This window comes from Colias eurytheme, chromosome 17 (genome assembly GCF_061535395.1).
Source record: "Colias eurytheme isolate Ceu_HAF_F1 chromosome 17, ilColEury1 Martin Lab GWU primary, whole genome shotgun sequence".
In the NCBI taxonomy this organism is placed as follows: domain Eukaryota; kingdom Metazoa; phylum Arthropoda; class Insecta; order Lepidoptera; family Pieridae; genus Colias; species Colias eurytheme.
Genome location: NC_142996.1, coordinates 6312086 through 6336914, shown reverse-complemented (window position 1 = coordinate 6336914; position 24829 = coordinate 6312086). Strand labels below are relative to the sequence as shown.

Genomic DNA, 24829 nt, shown 5'->3' with positions numbered 1-24829 from the left:
TAAATCGAACCGAAGCTGAAGGCGCCAGAATATCGAATTACTCGAAGTATATCAGTTTAATAAAGTCTTCAAAACCTTCTTCTCATTTTCGTCATAGAACATAAACTTATTCCATTTGAATATTATTAAACTAGGCAGTTGCCGCTAGGTAGTAATTGCAATAACTTAAAAGTTTCATGGCATGTAATCTGCCGTCTGCGACAAGATAGAAATGTACCACGGCTCGTATCACGTTAACATAAAACACGACACACATTTATTGCAATTTAATCTATGCTAATTATTTAGAGTTGAGGTGATTTAATATAATGTGTTCATCATTTTACTGATAACATGTTCTTATAAGGCGTTCTCGTTTCGCTGGCGCCGTAGTGCGGTTGACTCATGTAAGTGGCCAATTGCGGCTTGTTGTACTCAAGGTCAGGCTTACTTGGGATTAATTCATCAAGTTCCATTTGCACCAATGTATTGTACGAGTACTAAACTTGAGCTAAAATATTTAACAGCAATTAGAACGGTTTCCTTAATAAAAGTCAAACAAAACCCCGTTTTAGTCCCAAAAACTTACCAGGAAAACTTCCTTTAATAGGTTAACACGGAGCTGAAGTTAGAACTTATAATGACAGTTCTATACCATCTTCTGTCCGATCGATTTTATTTGAAACATTGGAAGGAGCGTCGACTACGACGCAGGACATGATTCTCCAATATTCAGTATTCATGTGGGTAAATTATATTGCGAAAATATGTAAAGGCATCGATGGCAATCGTACGTGTGTTTTCAAGTTCTATTGAGGTAGGCATAACAATACATTGGATAAATTACCATAACAATACAATACTCAAATGATGGAGGAAAATAGTTTCTCGTCTAACCGTCCATTTCTTAAATCCTGATAGTAATGTCATCGAATATTCTCTATTTAAGGCAGATTTAGATTGTCCATATTCATTTTATTCAGATTTAATGGTTTCAACAAGACGCATAAAAGGGTCGTTTCGTGTAAAGCGTTCAACTTTGCTTATATGAGGGCAATTGTCGAAAATTACACGGTACTGCGTCACGTTGCCGTCGGTTTGAAATTAATACTTACGGGGAAACTGTTTTATATGCTCAGTAAAGACAGACAACCTTGTACTTAACTTGTAATCTTTTAAGATATATATTACATTTAACGAAGTTTATTGTGCTGCGGTATTTTCAAAATCATTGCAATTTACGTATTACGAAACACAAAAAGGAAAACAAATAAAGCTCAGAAATATAAATGAAAAATGTGCCATGTGGTTTCGTAAAGACCTCGATTTGGCCTAGAGGCAAATACATACTGTTTTGCATGCGACACATGTTTTGTTCCAACGGTTTCATTTATATTTCCAAGAAACAGAAATCTTGAGCATTATGCAATATTTCAGGTTCATCTCATATTAGAATTCATGTAAACTTGAGTAGCTCCAACTTATCTACAGTGAGATATAAAAATTCCTCCCCCGAGGAAACATGCAGTACAATCGAATTTAGCCGTGGTTTATTTTTATCGAGTCTCGGTTGAATCTTTTGTGAAACATTTTCCTTTTTAAGGGTCTTTGACTCTTTCATCGCTTGAGATTAAACATTTGTATGCAAAGTTTTCTTGAGTCATTTTACTTGAAGACGGATGAACCCACTATTCGAGCCATTCGTGATGCCAATGTCGTAGTTTCATTACTTTAAAATGGTTTGTGTGCGAAAGTTTAAAAGATATTCTTTGAATTTTTTGGAATACATATATTAAATTAATAAGAAGTAGGTATGCTTGAAGTGGCTATCCCATCAATTCGATTAAAGATTAGATCAAAAAAAATTTTTTTTCATACTTACATGATTTTATTGCCTTGGTTTATCTGTTGTTTAATATGTTAGGTATCCTTTGTAATTCCCAGCTACAAACATTATTTTAAAACGCCTACACGCGACGCTTTCAACAAATGACGATTACACTTGTTGACATTAAGTGTTTTTACTACAACGTACTTGACCTTAATTTTTAATGGGTCAGTCTTCAAATGCTTTTAATTTTATCGTGAGTTATGCATGACAATACATTATTATTGTTTGCATTGGATTTTGAAAATGCGTTATCTTAATGGAACTCTGTCACTCAATTTGCGCTTGATATCTCCATAATCAAGGTTATTACGGGCCGAGTGTTTGAACTTTGAAAAATCCTCGTTGATATGAAAAGCAATAACGTATTTCGTGTTTTATTATCAAAGTTTATCTATCTGATACACGCGTGTATAAAACTTCGATAAATCACCGCGACTTGTATCGGAAAGCGTTCAACAACTTTGTTTACAACACTTTTGGCTTTGAATTATTTTTATTGGTGCACTTATTTCTATGAGTTAGCGCTATTTCGTAACCTTCACTATCACTTCTATAGTTGGAATTGTCAAGTACAAATAAAGTAAAAGTAGGTACATATTTCGCAATAAAAGGTAGCCTATGTTCTTTCTCAGGGTCTAAAGATTGTCTGTGCCAAATTTAATCAAAATCGTTTGAGAGGTTTATGCGTGAAAACCATACATACATACATACATACATAATTACAAACTTTTCCTCTTTATAATATTAGTATAGATGAATGTTGAATCACTAAAATTAATTCTTGGAGGTATTTTGAAAACAACGCGCACTATGTACCAAAGAATGATATTATACAGTTTTACACATGTGATTATCTAATTGAGTGGTATGTAGTTTACAGTTGGATGAAATCTTATCACTAGAACTATTCCTAGGCATGAATAGAACACTATGTAATTCCGTGTTTGGCTTGAAGCCATATGATTCGCCGCAAAATGCTAACTACATAATGTATATCATGTGATATGACGCTCTACTATAATTTATGTGCAGTATGAAACTAAAGATTTTGTTCGCTAGCGTTAGCTTATAATAATAAATTTTAATACCATATTTGGGTGCCTTCCAACTCCTGTCAGTTATTGCAATTGATAATGTTATTGATGGTTTTTATAGAATTTTTTAGCAATTGTGACAGGTTGAAAATTATAGATATTTTCAACCTGTGTGAATTTGTATGGTATCACAACAAGAAATCGTGGAATATTCATAAATGTGCTATATACACTTCCGATGCATCAGTTAATTGTAAAGAAACAACGAATATATTTTGTGGATAGTATATAATGTTCCAAACCTGCAGTATAAATTCCGTAAGAATGAAATTTCTCATAGAGAAGGCATATTGGCTGCACTTCGCACGATGTGTGAATATTTCTGATCGACCGCGTAGCATATTATGGCTTCGTCTCTAGGATTGCAGCTACACAATAATGCACATTGGTACCTCAAAGATACTTTTAAAAACATTAATATACACTTATAATTATTTATAATTGTGAATTTGGTTTATTTTATTTTAACACTCCGAATAGGAATATAGAAAAGCTTTACGTCTTATTATTTTCGAATAAGTTGGATAACTGAATATTTTTTGATGATCCGAGTATCTAATCTTGTAATAAACAATCTAAATGAATAAAATGTGTAGGTACATATATGATAGGATCTCTTTAAATGCAAGGATTTGCAAATGTTTCAAAATGGGAGACTACAAATACGAATTTAATATTGCAAATTTTCTGAAAGTACTTGTGGTATTCAAATGTTTGAAAATTTAAATAGAAATCTAAACCGCTCGGGAGCATAAATAATGGAATCACAGTTAGTAGAAATAAATAGAAGAGCAAAGCAATAGAGTTGGATCGTTTTATCGAAGTTTTCAATTCTATAGCGGGGTTTTTAAAGGGATCAAAAGTGGAAAAAGTGCTTGACACAAAGTTTTATTTAGTACCCTGAATATAGAAGAGTTAGGTAAATTGAATAAATTGATTACTATTTTCTGATTGAATTTTAATCAGTCAAGAATTTCACATTAAATATTATATTTCGTACGAAAAACGGTAGCCTGGAAGTGTTAGTTGTTTTAATAAATTATTGTTAAAAGACCTAAATAAATATTTATCGTATACAAAATGGTAGAAAACGTGATTTGTAAATGTCAGACTAAAATCTTGTCGCCCAAATTAAGCCTATTAGTCTGACACTTAGCACGAAGGTATGTTGAAGTCTTACGTTCCAAAAGATCAAAGGTCCAATTTTCAGTTGTTGTAAGCTGAAAGATCAATTAGTGAACGTGTGTGATGTAGGCGTGCGGTTTGTGGTCGCTACCGTCTTGTTACCTTAGGCTCCCTTGAGCAAGGAACGGAGAATTAATTAGACATCTCACTCCATTATTACCTTGTGTGACATTCAATTTTAGTTTCAATTAGTTCGATTGGGGGATGGATAATGTTCTAAATTATAGCAATCAATAAGTAGTAATTTTCGCCCTTTTCAATCGCAACTTTAATTGTATGATTCCAGTGGTTCCAAGAGTGTTAATAAATGGAATTGTGACTTCGTTTTGATATCTCTTTGCGTGTGTTTAAGGCCGTATTATCGTAGTTTCACTACATGTGTTTAAGAAGTGCCTCTAATAACTTACCCAATATAAAACTTCATCTACTTTCTTCGCAGCTTACAACACATAACAAAGACGATAAACCCGATTCTAATAAAGTATGGTATCAGTGTGGGGTTGTATTATTATTCCTAATATTTTGACCTAGTTTTTCCACATGGTCGAAGTTAAACAAAAATCATATAATAAACACATATTCATAAATACATGCCTCGACATGAATTCAGCGCAGATACGTTATAAATATATGCTATAAATCAATTCCTAATGCTAGTTAATATAGAAGTATTATATTAATTATTATACACTCTGAATAATTGTACAAAAAGGAAACTTTATAACTGAAAACGTCACTGCGATATATCTATGCAATGTACACTTAACTCTTGGGTGGACTTGTAGCTGACCTGCATTACCAATTTCCATACGTTACTAGACGAATACCAACAAAAAAAAAACATATAAAACAATAGTATCTCATTTCTCACTATAGCCACATTCTCCTTTTGTTGCAGGACGAAAGGTTCAACCACGACATCGACCAGCAGACGGGCTACAAGACGCGGTCGCTGCTCTGCATGCCCATCAAGGATATCAACGGAGAGGTTATTGGTGTGGCGCAGGTTAGTTTTTATTGTTATTGTATTAAGAGCTAGTTTTGCAAATTGATGACTTCACTGATAGCTTTAACACTTTAGTTGTCATACATTATTTGGTAGGATACAGATGAGCTCAACAGAACATTATCTGAAATTGTGAATTTGGCTATAAGTTAAACTTATATTTTGGCTATTAAATGATTGTTACATTGATGTATTGAATATAATATCGCGTAAAATAGTATATACGCGTATCCGTGTGCTCGGATTTGGAAATGTGTGTGACTAGAATATGTACTTACCAAATACGAGAACATTAATACAATATGAAGAAATCTATTGCATACAAAACTCTTTAAAAATATGTAGGTCGCTATTTATTCACCAATTTGTAAGCTTTGATAAAGTCATCTCAGTAATATAAGTTTCTAATCTTATACTTATTATAATATCAAAATTAAACTTTGAGCCCCGAAACTTGTCGAAAGGAAAGCTATTATATTACGAGGAAAAGTTTAAATTGCTTTGCGTAAAATGATTTCAGCGGCTATTTATAATTTATATAGATCTATCCGCCTCTTATCTAAATAAAAACCTATTAATAACGATGAATGTCTCGCGATATTATATTTCTTTTATAATATTTAATCCTCCTTTCCTTTATAATATTTAATTCCGTGAAAAGGACCATTTCCCAACACATTTGCAAGTAACGATAGCAAACGCTTGTGTTGATATGCTGATACGGCTTCTTCTTGAGGTATGGGTTTAATAAAAATATGTCGTGAGCATTCCTAGGAAATATCTTCCTAGAAAATTTTAATGTTATTTTCACATCCAAATTTAACGTAGGTATAGATTTATATTTATAATGTTGAGATGTAGTTTCTAAAATAGAATGACTTTATTGCATTTATTTCCAGTATAATGAAGAACCTTACTACGTATGTGATCAGAACAAAAATCGCAAGAAAGTTTTATGCGTATAGTAGAGCCATTTTAATAGGCAACATTTGACAGTTCAACAAAATTCAACAACGTAACCTAGTAACGACAACATAGAATAACATGATATTTCGTTTTGTTAGAACTGCACATTTGCTTAACTTTTTTCAATTACGATCACATATTTATAATAATAATGACCGATACAAGTAATTTTAAGATTTCATTTTACTGATAAACCATTCTAAACATAATAAACAATTTCTGAATTGAAGAACTGACGTCGCTACAATTTTGTGTCAATAAACCTTTTTTCTTTTTAAATACCAGAGACGTTACTCTAAAAATCGAAATCTGACATCTAGAATCGAATGCATTGATTACTTGTGAATAAAAATCATCATAAATTAATAAATTCGATTGACAAATGTTTCAAATCCGTATCGATTAATTCACTTTAATCGATGTTTTTAAGCAGGTTACCTCTCTTCGAAGATAAAATTGATAGACGTCAAATGTTGCCTATTAAATTGGCTCGACTATAGTTGTCACGTTCTTATGGCGGCCTTCCAATACTCTGTTTTAGCTAAATAAGATTTCAGCATCTACTTTAATTACATAAAATTATATTATCGCTACCATACATACAATGTACATACAATCGATATTAACCATTGCATTACATTTCAGGTGATAAACAAACAAAACGACGGCCCATTCACATCAAACGATGAAAAAGTATTCGCCTCATACCTTCAATTCTGTGGTATTGGCTTACGGAATGCGCAACTATACGAGAGATCACAACTCGAAGTGAAGAGGAATCAAGTGCTATTGGACCTGGCGAGGATGGTGTTCGAGGAGCAGAGCACGATAGAGCACATGGTGTTGCGGATACTGACGCACACGCAGAGCTTGATACGGTGTCAAAGGGTGCAGGTTAGTTGTCTTGCGGATATGATAATACTGGCTCTTTTGTAGTTTCTGATGTACGTACTGAAATAAGTGTCCAACTAGGGCCCTTCCGGCCTCCTCCACTCAAGCAACAGCCCAAGCTAAGGTTCGTGATCCCTGTCAAGGAAGACGCCCTTGCGCATGTCGCTACCAGGGTGAACCTTCAGTTCACCCACGTGTTCGCGTTAAGATGTAGAAGCCCTTCTGGCTAACATCGAGAGACACCACACAAAAAAAACTGAAATTAGTCATGTTTCGTTGGAACGAAGAAAATATAAAAAAATACTGATGATTAATGATATACAGAGAGCACAGAAGGCTGATTTGTCCCAAAAAAAAACGATAATTGAAATAGAAGTAGTTATGCATATTGCGTCTACGATTATAAGTTAGTTAATATATCAACTTCTTTTGAAAATGTTGAGGCAGTTTAGACTGGTTGGTAAACAATTGTACTGTTTAATTCATAACACTTCATATTACGTAGACGCTCATACGATTGTGACGTGGTTAGGAAATAAACAGAATAAATTTGTATTTGGGTGTATGACATGTTGTATGACTACCTATGTTTGCAAATAAAGGAATTTGTTAAGTAACAGGTTCAAGTGTTATTAAAATCAAGTTAACAATGAAACAATTAAAATTATAATGAATTTCGTATTTTTCATGTCAATACATATTTAAATATTTTTACAAACACATCAGGGACGAATTACCTTCTGCTGTATAAATCGTTTTATTTACTTTTTACTATATTATAATTCACTCACGTAGAATTAAAATAATGGTTATAACCATGAGAAAGTAAGAATTAATGGCAAGGTGATTTCTTATGAAATTATGCATAATATCCTTAGGACTGTAAAAGGTTAAAGGATATTACTATCATTAGCATAAAGTATTTAATAATAATATATTGATTCTTATCTCGTTATAATCTAAGATAAATTATCGTGTGAATTGTATTATTATGGCTTCTTACATCGTAAATAATACTATGTGCTAAGAGGAAATTAATCACATGTGTCGTAAGACTTAATTAATCTTATATATAAAAATGAATCGCAAAATGTGTTGGTAAGCGCATAACTCGAGAACGGCTGAACCGATTTCGATAATTCTTTTTTTATTATATTACTTGAAGTACGAGGATGGTTTTTATGTAGAGAAAACGTAAATATGTACCACGGGCGAAGCCGGGGCGGACCGCTAGTCTTATATATAAAAATGAATCGCAAAATGTGTTGGTAAGCGCATAACTCGAGAACGGCTGAACCGATTTCGATAATTCTTTTTTTATTATATTCCTTGAAGTACGAGGATGGTTTTTATGTAGAGAAAACGTAAATATGTACCACGGGCGAAGCCGGGGCGGACCGCTAGTATAATATAAAAAGATCTTTCGAAACTAAATAAGCATCAAAATAATCAATATCACGAAATTGTTGCAACCCATTATACATATTCAAAATACGTATTGGCAGTTTAACTTCGTTACTTATTCAATAGTCGATTTAAAATTCAATCATTTTGTATGGATAACGTAATCAAAAACCTACATGTGTTCAGGCATCGATTGTTTTAGACTAACAAAAAAGCAATCAAATTTCTGATAAAGCTGCTGCCCGTCGCTCACGTAAAAAATGCGAACAAAACATTTGATCACAAATAGCAAAATGAAAATGAAAACAACCCAACACCGGTGTGGATTGTTTTGAAAACAGTCGAATTTAGATTTGATACAATCCAATTTCGGGCTTAAAAGTTTATATAATCTGGTTTGTTAGTATTATCAAGTACTATTATGTATTTTGTGGCATTGGATGTATATCAACAAAGGATAGTATCAAATTCACAAGACGGTTTGACTATCTCTAAGTCTTTCTATAACTAAGTTAGTTCGTCGGAATATCGATACGTCTTCGGATTGCAGAATTTGCATTTGTATCCAAAACTGATTGCGACAAATATATAGTTTATGTTTATTGAAATTTACTGATTTTTTAAATTTACATAATGTTTACAAATTCAACAATCACGCTTACGATAGTAACATTGGTTTTGAAGTAACGTTCGTTTTTTATTAATATGTATATCGTTAAAATGGAATCGAACGTCGTCGATTGTCGATTGTCGATTTACATTTAATTTTAACTCTAGGTCTTACAAAGCGTATGCCTCGATATAATCGCAATCAGATAAACACTGAAGGCAAATTATCGCCAGTTTCAAACATTACCTGAATAGTCTATAATTGTAAGGAAGGCAAATAGCAATATCTGTAAGTGCAAATCGCCCGTGGCCACGAAGATATCATTAAAGCTTAGTTTACATAAGTCACAAATAAACAAACATTAATGTAAGATATGTATAGGCTTCTTCGAGATATAGGATTCCTGAATAAAGATGATACATGACATTTTCTACGAAAATATATTATACACAAGTAAATTATAAAATGAATAGCAGTTTTATTAGTTTATACTTTATATAATATGGATAAATATAATTTTCGAGTAAAAAAAAATTAGAATATTTCTCCGATATAAATATTATGACAAGCAATAAAAAGAAACAAAAATTTAATGATTTTATAGTATACTCAATTCTATTTTCATACAAGATTTGCAAAACCAATTTGCATGCTTCAGTTAACCGCAAATATAATCAAGAAACGAAAGTATTATTTTCAGCGATATGAAATTATAAACTGGATTATTGCAGTTTTCGATATCGAATAATCACTGTACATTGTGTTTATATGCTTTGAAATATTGTTTTGTTCGGTTTAACGTGTTACTAACTAGATCAAAACTGTAATATAAGCATAATATAAGAGCTAGCGGTACAGAAAACACGTCTTACGTAAAGTAACTTTAAGTAATACGTTTTTAATGACACTCAGGCGTGTTTGGGCACATGTAAACTAGGCTTAATTCGCAGTATCACCCCGACTATCCGTCGCCGGTAAATTCTATTTAATGGAACTTGTAATAACTAGTGTTGTAGTGACTAGGCGTCGGCCTGAGGTGGCGCCGATGTCGGTCTTATCGCGATTATCGTACAAACAACTGAATGCTAATTAATATTTGTCGGCAACTCGCAGTCGGTCCACAATGAGATGACTGTCAATATTTAAATTATGCTCTACATTGTATGTTGCGAATTTTAACTGTGTTATTTATTTTGTAGCAAGAATTTACGTTTGTGTTATTTTTCCGATACAACATTTAAAAAAGAGCCGTGTCAAGGATTTGGAAAAACTCGTCGCAGCCATAACGATAAAATAAACTATACGCATAGCAGGGTTTTAATTGTGCAAACAATTCTGTTTCGTGAAGCCAAATTTTGCGTATATGATAAACTTGCAAATGACGTAATACGTTTCATCCAATACATTTATACAGAAATGCTATATAAGTACTTTCCCTAGCCATTGTCTCCATTGAAAGTTACTTGAGAAGAGAAATAAAATGATTTCCTTTGTATTCTTTCACATATCTGCACCATACGATGTACGAAAAACTAATTCCTTAAGTTGCCCGCTACTATCTTTCCAGTTCTTGGCTGATACCCATTGAAGAATAACTATACAACATTGTATCGGATTATTGGAACACCGCCAATGTTTCCGAATTGAGATATACGACCGAAACGCGATGAAAATAAAGGTTGTAATATAATGAGCACTTCTTACGAATGCTTTGTTCCAAGTTGTAGGAAGGTTTTTGATACGTCGCCTTCGCGGTCTGTTAGAGTTTATAAGTTTCACTTGACATGTTTAACTGTTTTTGAGATGTTGTAAATCATTATGGACTTATGAGTGAAGATTTTCTTTACGATATACTTTTTCTTAGAATTCACATTAATTACTGTATTGTAGATATTTACATTCAAAATCTTGCATTTCCTCAATACCCCCGCATGAAATATGTCTTATTTTGTATAACGTGTATCCAAATCCCTTTGATTCATTTGTCCATGTGGCTGTGGTGCTTTGAAGATGTAGCGTAGACAAATAAATACCTACATAAAATGTTTCCTTGAAAATTGTTAATGTCTAATTAACAGAATTCGAGGAAAGAATTAACTTATAAATATTGCATGATTTGATGTCGTTTAATCGTTACATAAATATTAATATGCGTCCCTTTTCTGTGAACGTAGCATTAGACATGACGCACCGAGGTTTACCTAGTTTTAACTGTCGTCATAAATACGCTTTACCCACAAATAATCAAATTATATAATATGGTGATACATTGAAACATTCCAAAGAATAGATTTTGCGCTTTCTTATGATTGTGAAACATATAAAATTATCGTACAAGCTCTCTTTTTTAAATACATTTGGTGACTAGATAAACTTATTTAATCAACACAATATATTATTTACTGAATCAAAATATATAAGATATTAAAAAAAGTGTTCTATACGAAGTTTTTTTTTTGTTATATTTACGAATATGAAACATTTGGATGAAATTAAAGAATCGTTTTCGTGACACTGGATAGCAGGTTAATATAACACAATAATGTGATCTTTTTAATTCGCATTATTTACGTCGTCACCCTTTGAAATCGAAAGAAAGCGCCGAAATTATATGGGTAATGGGTATGACGTTTAGAGACATATGGAATCCATCAAGTCCACTCTTAAATTACTAGCATATATTGAGGTGAACATCCAACGTCATAACTTCTGACGAATAGCGCACTTTTTGAATGCACAAATGAAAACGAGAGAAATGTATATTTAATCATTTATTGTTGTATAGTTTGTATTCTCTTGAACTTAAGTCGGCCTCGGGTTTAATATTAATTTTAACTCAATACCTGTCGCAGAGAGAAAAGGGGTCTCTAAGGAAAGACGGACGACAAAGTAATCTCATAAGGCTTCACTTTTCATTATAAATCTTGCAAAATGTCAACGGTAAAAGGCATAGAAATCCGGCCTACGATTTTCATAAGAAAGGCAAATTGGAATTTTGAATAAAACACGTGATTACATTATGAAAATTGAGCTCAACTTTTGTTAATATGTTGAGCAAACCCAACTTGGTACTGATTGGATTATAGAAATTGCGATATCGACGTCATAGCATTTTTCTTTTTCTTATTCTATCTACAGTTAGAATGATTTAAAATTTGTACGAGCGTTCGTCGCTTCCAGTTAGAGCTTGGTCTGTCTGAATAGAGCTTGGCCTGTCTGAATTTTCTTTCAATTTTATAATGTTCAATAAATCTTTTAGTTACTTTATCGTATTAATATAAAAGTCTGTATTAATCTAAAGACAATACTCTACATAAGTACGCTGTAGAAAAAACATCACGATATTCTGTGTTTATGTATGAATGTTATGAATTAAAAATTGTGCCATTTTCAATATTTTATAGAGCTAAGATGCTAACGAGCTTTATTAATTGATTTTAACACATTTTATGTGCGCTTGCATATTTTAATTTATCATTAACCCCAAAGGCACTTTAACGTCCCTTGTAAACATCTAAACAAACAAATAAAAGAAACACTCCTGCATTACGCTCAACTCTTCTATTCATTAATATATGCGTCATATTTGATACAATCAATAAGCATATCACATTAAAATGGAGGTATTTGCGTAACACAGACGTCATTGTGCTAAAAAGTAATGTATTGCGACTGAAATGATCTCTTTCCTGTGTTATGTAAATAAGATCGGCAGATGATTGGGTATCGGCGGTGAACGTTCGAGACAATAAGGGTCGGCGCAAACGGGCCACCGACCACAGCCACCGGTGGCCAGCGACAGCCACAGATCACAATTTTTCATATATTTTGTATAGACGCACCGTACACGTGTAGCCGGTGGCGACCACTCGCTACAGAAGTGTCCGTGACAAAATATAGTAATAAATACAGCAGTAGCTTCGGCCGCGTTTTCAAAGAAAACCCTGCATAGTTCCCGTTCCTGTGGGATATCCGAGATAAAACCTATCCTTTGTGTTAATTCAAGTTACCCTCTATGTGTGTGCCAAAATACAAAATCATTGTAATCGGTTTTGTAATATTTGCGTGAAAGAGTAACAAACATCCATCCATCCTGAAAAAAATTCGCATTTATTATATTAAGTAGGATGTGTCGAGTGGCTTACGCTGGCCACTAGTGGCTGTGGTCGGTGGCCCGTTTGTGCCGACCCTAACGCAATTCGATACCGGGTATCGGATATCTCGGTCAATCGGTTTATGGATTGCGTTATGTAATACTTTAAACGCTATGATAGACAATAGATCTGTTTTGAACGTAAATGTGATTGACTATGTTGTATGTCTGAAAAGAAAATGCAATGAATATTTCTATACGTAAAGCGTGCTACAGTAAATTATATCATCAATAATTCTAAATGAAATAGTATGAGAAACATGTAATTTAATATTTTTAGAAAGTATTGTTTTATGATTAATGAATGCATTGTAAAATATTTGAAATGTAATTTATTAAATTAAAATATGTCATATAAATATACTAATGTGCGTTTACGGTACTAAGTACTAACCTACCTCAATCCGATCTTAAATGTGTTAGCTTTACAACATCAATGTGTATATTGACATATTGTGTTTAGAAACCCAACAGAAGGTAATGAACAACAATTGTATACAGAACGTATTAAAATATTAGGGACTGTGGCTCACCTCTGAACTTGTATGGGAAGGTGAATAGCAAATTCGAACCGTCATATTTAAATTAATTCGGCCGTGTTTTGTGAATATTACGGTAACTCCAAAATGAAATGTTACTCGTATTTAAATCCGGAAAGCAGTCCCGCGGGAAATTGTATGGCTTAGCGTGGAAAGCGCGTACTGTTAATTTTATGCTTTATACGCGGCCTCTCTTCCTGAATTTATAATCTCCCACAGTATTACTTTACTCTATGTTTATAATGTTCACACCCATTTATTTTTAATTCCTTTTCTTCGCGTTATAATACCATGTTTACTTGCAAATAAACGATTTATTTCGCTTCTGTTAATAAAGAAAAAGTTCATGGAAATCTGATCCTCGTTCTTACTTCTTTTTATGGTGTTAGCGGAACTGTGATTGAAATTCTTCGTATTGTACTTTTTACCTTTATTCAACCTCACACTTGATTTATTGTCGTATCAATAACTCATATTATTTACGGATATACAAATAGCAAATTAGATAGATTTTTATTCGGTAGATTTTCACAACTCAATCCTAACTAGAAAGCATCCCTTGCCACCTGCAATCGCATTGCAATACCGTCCCAGTTGCAGCTTAACAATTTATTTTTAAATCCTTGTAAGGCTCACTACATTATGCATTTTCGTTTACGCTGAAGTAGTTTATTCAATTGTCACTTGAAAGCCTTCGAAACTGCAGTCTTTGTAAGCAGTTTAGAAATGTAGGTTACAGCTCACAAAGTGTAGTGACAATTGCATGTGACACAACTATCCTATAAATAAAATATCGTTATTTATTACTAGCATTCTATTTTAGAAATTTTACGTTCTATTATGTATTGCAGCTTTTTATATCGCCTTCTGTGCTATTCCCCGTTTAGTGCATTTCTAATTTATGACTCGCACATAGAGCGAACATTGTAAAAGTTATATTATTGTGTGAAAATAAATAAATTACACCTCTCCGTACTCGAGGTGAAGTCTTAGGTGAAGTCAATATTTATTAGCCCCTAGTGAATACAATGTGCTTACGCTGCCTCATATATTTTTTCCTTACCGGTAATTAAGAGGCTTTATTATACCACGCCTTTGAGGTCTAATAGACTGTAATGAATATAATTTTCTCTGTTATTTATCAGGTCTATATTTTTCTACTTTCAACATGATATTCTTGAGAACAATAATATAAATGTTATTATACCATGGCATATGACGTAAATCCGTTCAAGAAGGTAAACATTATTCTCAAGAAAGATTTATTGGACCTCATCCAAGAAAAATTTAATTGCGTAACAACAATGTAGTGGGATGAAAAAATCCCTTTAATGGAGAATCTATTTTGTTGGAGTTGCCATGGTCCGGCGACTAGGCGAATTCGGTGACGTCATTATTTATGTTCTAAGAAGATATTGCAAAGGAACACTATTTTTATTACGTAATAAGAAAGAATAAAATTCTTAGAAACTAACTAGCTATGAGAAAATTTCATGTAAAAACAATATTTTTGAAAATGCTATTCTTTGAAAACTGTGTATCCAAAGAATAGCGGCAAATGAAACGAACAAGATATCTAGTAATTTACTTGGTTCTACGATAGCTTTAATCTATTTTAACTTCTTGAGTAAATTTAATTAGGATTTTTTATTAGATTCCCTTTATGCGAACGTCCTGAAATCCAATTCCAATAAAAAAAATACAGCCTGCACCTCGCGTTAAAACCAAACGTGAAACACCGAGGGATTTTGCATAGTAATTTAATTGAATTTCAGCATCGGCAGTTAAAATAAAACTTAATTTACACCAATTACCATTAAAATGGAATAAAAGTTCGAAATTCATAACAGGGCAATTTCAATTGTGAGTTTCGTGAACAAAATGGCGACTACCCGCAATGCTATAGGTACACAATTCATTTTACGTTTATGAGCGAACATGATCAATTCGGTCGTTCGACAATATAGTCCAGGGAAATATATTTACCTCGAGACCCCAATTAATGTTGTTTGCAGAAAATGAAATCAAATTTTAATACAGCCTTTGTTTACAGTTAAACAGATAAATGCCCATTAAAATTCATAAGCCGCTTTTCGAGATAATAACGTTATTGTTGATTGGATAGTTGGTAATGCCTTGTTGTAATTTTCACAATTAGTTGTGCCGTTACGGTATCAGTAATTTTAAAGTAACTTTAAAGTTCTTTAGTTATATGATTGCACTCAGAATTAATTAATTTTCTGTTCTATTATTGTTTGACTATTTCTTCGGTGCATCTTAGCTCCTTGAGGGCTGTTTATTTTCTGCTCTGTCTGTTTTAATAAAATAAATAGAGAGGGACTTACACGTTCAAAACTTAATTAGACGATTTTAAAGCTAGAAGTTCTCTTGAACAGAGCAGTTATAAATAAACTGTGTAAATGATTTTGCAGGCAAATAAAAAGGCCAAGACCAAAATAAATTGCGATGAATTAATAAAAAAATGTTTGTGAATGAAACACATTCATAGTAATTACTTTAAATGAAAACTATTAGCATTTACTCGAATGGTAGCGCGTTTATCTTTGACTACTATATTTACATTTAAATGCAGTTGCTTCAGATCAAATATTTACATAGCTCCATGGCTCATTTGCATCTTAATTTTGATAACCTTGCAGCAATATTTGTATAGCAAATTACTGCCAATTAAAATGTATCTATCAATCGTATCTAAAGCGAGTTATCTATTTAAATTTTATTATCATTCTGTAACACCTATTTTAATGTTCTTTGTATTAATAAAAAGAAATATAAAGTATCGTCATATATTCCAGGTGCTGCTAGTGCACGAAGCGTCGAAAGGAAGTTTCTCTCGAGTGTTCGACTTGGAGGCGGGTGATGACGCAGAGCCTGGTACACCAAGAACGTCACCGTATGAGAGCAGGTTCCCCATCAACATTGGTATCACGGGATATGTCGCCACTACTGGCGAGGTAAGGGAATATTTGGATAATATATGGCTATACTATCTTATACCAATAATAAAAGTTAATATGATAATAAATGAAGAATGATTTTGTTTCTGAATGTAAAGAATAAAGTTATACATGTCGGTTTCAAATATTCTTTTACAAAGCTACATTTTTATCAAGTTATATGGGGAATTTTTTATCTCGTGTCGATCCGGGGTAAGAAATGAGAAGACAAACGGCTAATTTGGCCATGCCCTGTACCTACTGAACAATGAAAGCCAAAATCGTATATTGACTCTTTTCTGGTAATTTTGCATATACCGAACTAGTTATACAATAATTCAAAATGTCTACGTAGGTATTTTGTTTCGCGCCAATTTGACATTCGGGATAACGATGGATATGTTTGCACAAAATTCGCCCGTCCCTTTTGTGTTTTTTTTTAGGAAATATTTAGCTAATGGTGTAGTTTTATGCAAAATTACCTATTTCATAGATATTAATTATATTCATATTGGGAGGGTGATGATAAGGCAGTTCCTATAACGAGTATTGTAGATTTACATGACCTTTCCTCTGCAGTTTGTAGCGTTTTCAATCAATAGTCTATCGGTTGTAGTGAGATTTTGAAGGTAGAGCATTAGCAGCTTTTGGGCTATCCAAAAGTAAAATATCCATTTTTAACTCGGAACTCCAAAAAGTTAGTATAAGTAATTCTTACATTATGTGTTCATCCTAAACAAATAAAGAATTCCTTAATTCCATGAATATATTTTATAAAAAATCAATCCTACTGGTATTAACGTTACGTAGCGCGATTTTATAAATGAAGCTTGAAAAAGATGAAGCAATATGCTAAAGAAGCAGCTTAAAGGCTAATCGCCAGAAATCCCTCGGTATCCAACGGTATAGATAAAGCTTACACAGAAATCGGCGTTCAATAAATGCTGCTTAAATTCAGCAACCTTGATATCAAACGGGATTACTGTAATTACCTAATACCTACGTAATTATCTAATACCTTACCTGGGTATTAGTGTAATCCTTTGATGATATGTGTGATAAATCATAACGAATTGATAGTTAAATTCTAGCTGTAGGAAATATGTTGCTTCTATTTTTGCTTCGAAACCGAGATTCCTTAGCGTAAATAATATTAAGTTATTCCCTGTTATATTTAGTTTTCTATTTATAGAGTTCCAGAAACTCATTCATCAAACTAGCGGACTACCTTATATTATATTTCTTTGCTAAAGTAACAAAGTTACATCTCTTTATCTAATATTTATAGACAATTATTATGCATTTCTAGTAAAATTAAGATATCAATGTTTTATAACATTAATATAACAAACCGTGACCCGCGTTTGTACACGCATTTGTCTGCTCCCAAGGGTTTCAGCCTGCCTCCATATCTGGCTATCTAACACTGAAAGATCAAGTCGCATCCCTTGTTCCTGATATTAGCGCCCAAACTCTTCAGCTTTATAATCTTAATATATATAAATCTCGTGTCACAATGTTTGTCCTCAATGGACTCCTAAACCACTTAACCGATTATAATAAAATTCGCACACCATGTGCAGTTCGATCCAACTTGAGAGATAGGATAGTTTTTATGAAAAAAAAAAACGTAAACCACGGGCGAATCGCTAGTATTAGTATAGGTTAAATAATTAATCAATCTTTCACAGACAGTAAACATACCGGACGCTTACACGGACGCTCGTTTCGACCCCTCAGTGGACGAGGGCGCGGGCTTCAAGCACAACACGATCCTGTGTATGGCGATCAAAAACTCGGAGGGACGGATCATTGGTGTCATACAGGTAATTGTTTTGGGAATTTAAATGGGGTTTATGCTTGTTAACTCTCGTGTTGAGGATTGCTTTAATTATCTGTGAGGATGTTGTGAACTTTTGACAGATCTGTGGATCGCTATCAGCCTTATTATGAAATTAAAATAATGATAACATAAGTTTTTCCTACGTTGAATAATACGTTTTTTTACTTCTAATTTAGAAAGAAAGAAGTTAAAGTTCTTATAATAATATTGGAACACTTTTAAATCGAATTTAATTGTAGTTTCTTGAGAAACATTTTTCAAGTTATTTACGTTCGCCGATAATAACCACAGCGTTATGAGACTTGAACAGAACTTATATTTTTGAACTAGGAATTCGAGAATTAATTTCTATTCTATTATATTTCCTAGAATTTGGTTTATTTTAGTACACATTGTATAAAGGATACTTTTATATAACTAGTACCGTGAAGTATAATTTAAATCTCGTTAGGAATTGTTTTGTTGGAGAAATTGCGTAGAAAGCTTAGCAATAAATCACAAAGAGCCCGTTCTTCGTTCGGTATTAATTACCGAAATGAAGTACAGATTTTAATAAGCTTTGACATGAAAGGAGAAACGGCTCGCCTACAAACATTTGTAATCAAAACACTAATTGAATTCTTGCAGTATTTTGATATTTTGGTATCGAATAATTTATTTTTGAGAGACTAGGAAACGATATTTTATTTGTAACTGATGATGTATCAAACAAGAAACATTTTCTACATCGAGAAATTTGATACTTATCTACCTCAAAAGATAACATCAATAACAAGGATTTCATCGAAATTGAACCATTCCTTTAATAATTTATTTGGTTACAAACATGTTTGGATATGATGCAAACACTAAATACTTTATTAGACACAATATTGACGTCTGTACGTATTTTTTGCCATTGTAAGGTGGATAAAGAATAGTTACCGCGTTTGGAGCTGTAATTACTGATAACTGAAAAGGCACTTATAGAAAAAAGCGTTGTTTAAAAACTCAAATTCTTGTTAGATAATGTTGGGCAATTAACTATATCGATTGTACTTAAATGCTGGTATAGTGTGTGTTTTCCTTGTATGTTTTTCTATTCATTGCGCATTACGACTATAACCGTAACCAAGCGCCGAAAGTTCGCAACAAATGTACGTAAAAATTATGACACTATCAACATCCAGAACGCACTTAAACACTAACAATTTTAATGAAAAATTCAAACGATTGTTGAGCAAATGTGGGTAACGTTGCGCATTGCGGTCGTATGCGACAAAACAAGGATACAGCGTGCTGGCTTCGGTGGCTTACGCGTTACAAATCTAAACCGGTTCTAATTAACCCATTTAAGTGATATAGCGCCTTATTTTCTCGTGGAAATGTTTAATGCGGAAATTTTTTAATAAATTCCGTTGTTATTTGTAGGTATACGTAGGCATTGTAGGTGGAGGAAAAAATTATCCTGAATACGTTCTTATCTTGGAGATAAAAGCCGGCTTCTTGAGAGACAGTTATTGATATAAACATATAAGAATTCTGGTTTTGGTCGAAAACGTAAAATCTGCTGTAATTAAAGTAGCATTGTAAAACACCAAATTTACAAAATAAAGAGTTTCCGATTCTAACAATATATAGCTTCACGCAATTACTTAACGAACAATCATTCTAATCGAAGGTTTAAAGGGTACGTTTATGAATATGTAATTAGAAAAGGTTCTTCGGCAACTTTGTTTCGCGTAGGAAAATAAGATTCTTTCACCAATTGCGCTTGTAACTTGTTAATCTTAACTAAAAGGTTATATAAATTTCAAAGCTAGAGCCTTTATCTTAAATGGGATTACAGAAAGTCTAAAAAAAGAGGACGATAAACGTTATATTTTATTTAAGCGTTGTCGTCAATGTGGTTTTTGTTGGCAGACGTTTTCATCTCTTTGAATTCTTAGCGGCATGTAAATGAGTCGGCGTAATATGTTAATTCACGAGTTCACGGTCGAATTTTGTTAAGATATTTTACGTTCTGGGTTATAATGAATTGACAGTTTTAAAGAAATTTTCTTTTTATTTTCTTTATGAAAATACTAGCAAAATTAAAAGTACGATCTCCTGAATATTGTAGGGGTCATTTTACGGTATTCGAAATTATAATAATTATTGTGGTACCTCCACCATTTAATTGAACGTGCTAATTTCAAACAATACCAGGATTATTATTATAATGGTAGATACCTATTTTTACCACTAGCACATCGACTCTGTTTCACAAACAAATACATAATATTTATTTTACTTCTTCCAGCTAATAAACAAATTCGACGACCTACTATTTACCAAGAACGATGAGAACTTCGTGGAAGCGTTCGCGATATTCTGCGGCATGGGGATACACAACACGCACATGTATGAAAAGGCGATCACCGCGATGGCGAAACAGAGTGTCACTTTGGATGTGAGTACTTTTAACCGTTTACCGATTTATAATATGATAGTATTTGTGTGAAACGCCATGTAGTTAGGAATTTTAATTGGAAATTATGGTAGGAGAAAGAGTTTGTGTAGTGTAGCGTGCACTCAATATATTTTTGTCATTGTTTGGACATACTTTTAAATATACTTGGCAACTTAACCCAGGTTCAGGTTTCCGTGTGTGGTACATAACACGTTTTTTATTAATTATAGATAATATTAAGGTTGATAAGTCATTTAACAACAGCTCATTGTTTCGCAATAATTTTTCAGGTTTTAAGTTACCACGCATCGGCATCATTAGATGACGCGCAAAGGTTACGGGTAAGTTAACCTATTTTATTTAACAGAGCCTAGTCTTTAAACAGTCTAGTCTTTATAAATGATGTTTTTAATTGTACGCTTTTAATTAAACGGCTAAATTATACTATACTAGCTGTGCTCCGCGGTTTTACCCGCAGTGCTCCGCTCCTGTTAGTCTTAGCGAGATGATATAATATAGCCTATAGCCTTCCTCGATGAATGGGCTATCTATAACCGAAATAAGTAAATACCGAAAGAATTTTTCAAATCGGACCAGTAGTTCCCGAGATTAGCGCGTTCAAAACAAACAAACTCTTCAGCTTGATAATATTAGTTTAGATAAAAAAAAGGAACAATATTTCTCTTTCTTCTTCTTACAAATCTATCTAATATTCCAGAGCCTGCGGATCCCGTCGTCCGCGCACTTCAGCCTGCACGAGCTCGCGTTCGACGACATCTCGATGTCGGACGAGGAGACGCTGGGCGCGTGCCTGCGCATGTTCCTCGACCTGGACTTCGTGGAGCGCTTCCACATCGACTACGCGGTGCTCTGCCGCTGGCTGCTCAGCGTCAAGAAGAACTACCGCAACGTCACCTACCACAACTGGCGGCACGCCTTCAACGTGGCGCAGATGATGTTCGCGATACTGACGGTTAGTGACGTCACGCGCAACAACCGCGGAAAACTTTTTGACGTGACAACGTCTTATAATTCGATAGAGCCGGCTGCACGCACGAAAAAACATGACTCATGCGGCGTTACCTCGCTCTGAGGCGTTCCATTGGAAGTGCAAGCGAGAGCGCGGAACGAGCGACAAAGAAGCACAATCGGCCGTTGTCACGTTCAACTATCGTCAGTAAACCGACTTTACAGACAACCAATTTTTTTCTTACGATTTTCTATTGGGGATAAGTAGTTAGGTGATTAGCCTTCTGTGTCGTGCCAGACAGATATATTTTTTGACAGCACAGAAGAAAAGAGGCAGTAACGTAACGTTGCTTCGTGGCTATTAATAAATAGAAGAGATAAAAAAGAACAATAGAAGTCAAGATTATATTTACCAACTTTGCCTGGTCAATATATCTTGGCGCATCACGTCCAAACTATATTAGATATATACCTACTATAATTCAAAATTGCCTTATTTGAAATAATATTCACGACGAAGATCATAAACTAGTTTGATATCAAACTTCCATGATAGAAATGCAACTTAATTTCAGGAAACTCAGTGGTGGAAGATATTCGGCGAACTGGAATGCTTGGCGCTGATCATTGGCTGCCTCTGTCACGATCTCGACCACCGGGGGACGAATAACTCCTTCCAAATTAAGTAAGTTTTGTTTATAATACATGTATAGATATTATGTCCTTGTCCGCGTATTGATTAAAAAAAAACAATTACTTGAGTAATTCTTGAGAAATAAACAATAAAAATACACAATATAAAGACTTTTCCATGACAATATACAAACTTTATCAGCTACCAATTACAAACGTTGAAAAACGTTGAAAACGTGCAGTTTATTATGTTATTTATGTATGTGTGTGTAAGTTATTTAATTTGTAGCTTTATAAAATAAATATATTTTACTAACCATTAAACTATTTTATTAGCATCCAAAACGAATCTTATATTTGCGTTCTTAAAACTCAATATTACTCATTCATACAAAATTACCACTTTTCCAGAGCATCATCCCCGCTCGCACAACTATACTCCACGTCGACAATGGAGCACCACCACTTCGACCAGTGCCTCATGATCCTCAACTCGCCCGGCAACCAGATACTCGCCAACTTGTCGTCTGAAGACTATGAGAAAGTGGTCAAAGTGCTGGAGGACGCTATACTGTCTACGGACTTGGCTGTGTATTTTAGGTGAGATTTTATTAGATGCAATTAGTAGGTAATTTATTTGACCTATGTTATTTTTTCACTTATTTCACTTATTGGCATGTGTCTATTTTATTTAATTTAATTATTATAGTTTTTTTTTGTATTATTCAGTAATAGATAATTAGTGAAATTCATAAAAAATACACTCGTATAGAATGCCCAGTTGATTACACATTTTTACTGGGCTAGGTATTCACCATACCATAATTAAATATTTTTAAAATTATTATTAAAATATTATCTTCGTATCAAATAGACTTGTTACAAGTATCTTGTCGATAGTTAACATGCTGTATAAATGCAGATTATACAGTTGTTGGAAGCCAACTCCTATTTATCTACAGCTAAAAATAAAATCTAATTTTCACTTATTGTTATTTCACGTTAAATATAGAAAAACGCACAGCACATAGTGATAGCTCGCTAGACAGAGAATTACATATACATATATACTTTTATGTACATAGATATTATATATACATACCTAAATTTAAATATACTTACATAACTCATAATATAATATCAATCATTATCACTTACAGCAAACGCAAAGGCTTCATAGAGCTAGTGAGCAAAGACAGAACGGTGACGCCCATGTGGGGGGAGTGTGAAGAGCGACGCGGGTTATTGCGAGCCATGTTGATGACTGCTTGTGACTTGGCGGCCATTACCAAGCCTTGGCCCGTGGAACGACGGGTGGCAGCACTAGTGGCGGGCGAGTTCTTCAGACAAGGGGATTTGGAGAGGCAGAACCTGAATTTGACCCCTATTGTAAGTGTTGTAGAGACTGTTTTGGTTTAAGTAGTGATGGTCAAGCCTTGGAACGTGGAACGACGGGTCGCAGCACTAGTTGCGGGCGAGTTCTTCAGACAAGGGGATTTGGAGAGGCAGAACCTGAATTTGACCCCTATTGTAAGTGTTTTAGAGACTATTTTCCTTTAAGTCGTGATGGCCGTGGTCCGTTGAACGACGGGTGGCGGATAGATGTCTAGATGGATGATAGTTGTGTAGCTTTTCGCCCTTATAAACAAAGTCTAGTTTAATAAATATTTTTTTTTTATACCTGATTGATCAGCTATCCCTATCTTGGGGAGTCATCGTTTATAACTTTTAGTAGTTTTACAGCAGATTTTAAAAGCATTCGTTAGTTTAAACACTTTTAATTTATAATATTAGAGTGCTGTAAAACTGTCAGAAACATTTGCTGAAATAATATCAACGTGTTTGATACATATTTATAAAATATTTTCTATTTATTTTCAGGACATAATGAACAGAGATAAAGAAGATCAACTGCCCGCTATGCAAGTCAAATTCATCGATACCATTTGTCTACCAATATACGAGGTATGTATTTTGTTACATTAAATCTATTAATTATAGTAGAGCCATTTTAATAGGCAACATTTGACAGTTCAACAAAATTCAACAACGTAACCTAGTAACGACAACATAGAATAACATGATATTTCTTTCTGTTAGATCTGCACATTTGCTTAACTTTTTTCAATAACGATTACATATTTATAATAATAATGACCGATACAAGTAATTTTAAGATTTCATTTTACTGATGAACCATTCTAAACATAATAAACAATTTCTGAATTGAAGAACTGACGTCGCTACAATTTTGTGTCAATAAACCTTTTTTCTTTTT

The 24829-nt window shown here is 33.5% G+C and overlaps 2 protein-coding genes across 7 annotated transcripts in view; one reads left to right on the top strand and one right to left on the bottom strand.

The window, feature by feature from the left end:
- Positions 1-24829, bottom strand: part of LOC149901268 (glutathione S-transferase 2-like) — a 279112-nt gene that overhangs the window by 232600 nt on the left and 21683 nt on the right. The window lies entirely within an intron of this gene.
- Pde11 (Phosphodiesterase 11) overlaps positions 1-24829 on the top strand; it is a 193616-nt gene that overhangs the window by 166096 nt on the left and 2691 nt on the right. For all 6 annotated transcript variants that reach the window (XM_090111838.1, XM_090111837.1, XM_090111839.1 and 3 more), the window contains 11 exons: positions 5048-5155; positions 6767-7015; positions 16535-16693; positions 18367-18501; positions 20800-20949; positions 21240-21290; positions 21668-21922; positions 22494-22603; positions 22963-23151; positions 23712-23940; positions 24433-24516. In XM_090111838.1, the coding sequence (XP_089967964.1) occupies positions 5048-5155; positions 6767-7015; positions 16535-16693; positions 18367-18501; positions 20800-20949; positions 21240-21290; positions 21668-21922; positions 22494-22603; positions 22963-23151; positions 23712-23940; positions 24433-24516 (1719 nt within the window). The remainder of the gene's footprint in view (positions 1-5047; positions 5156-6766; positions 7016-16534; positions 16694-18366; positions 18502-20799; positions 20950-21239; positions 21291-21667; positions 21923-22493; positions 22604-22962; positions 23152-23711; positions 23941-24432; positions 24517-24829) is intronic.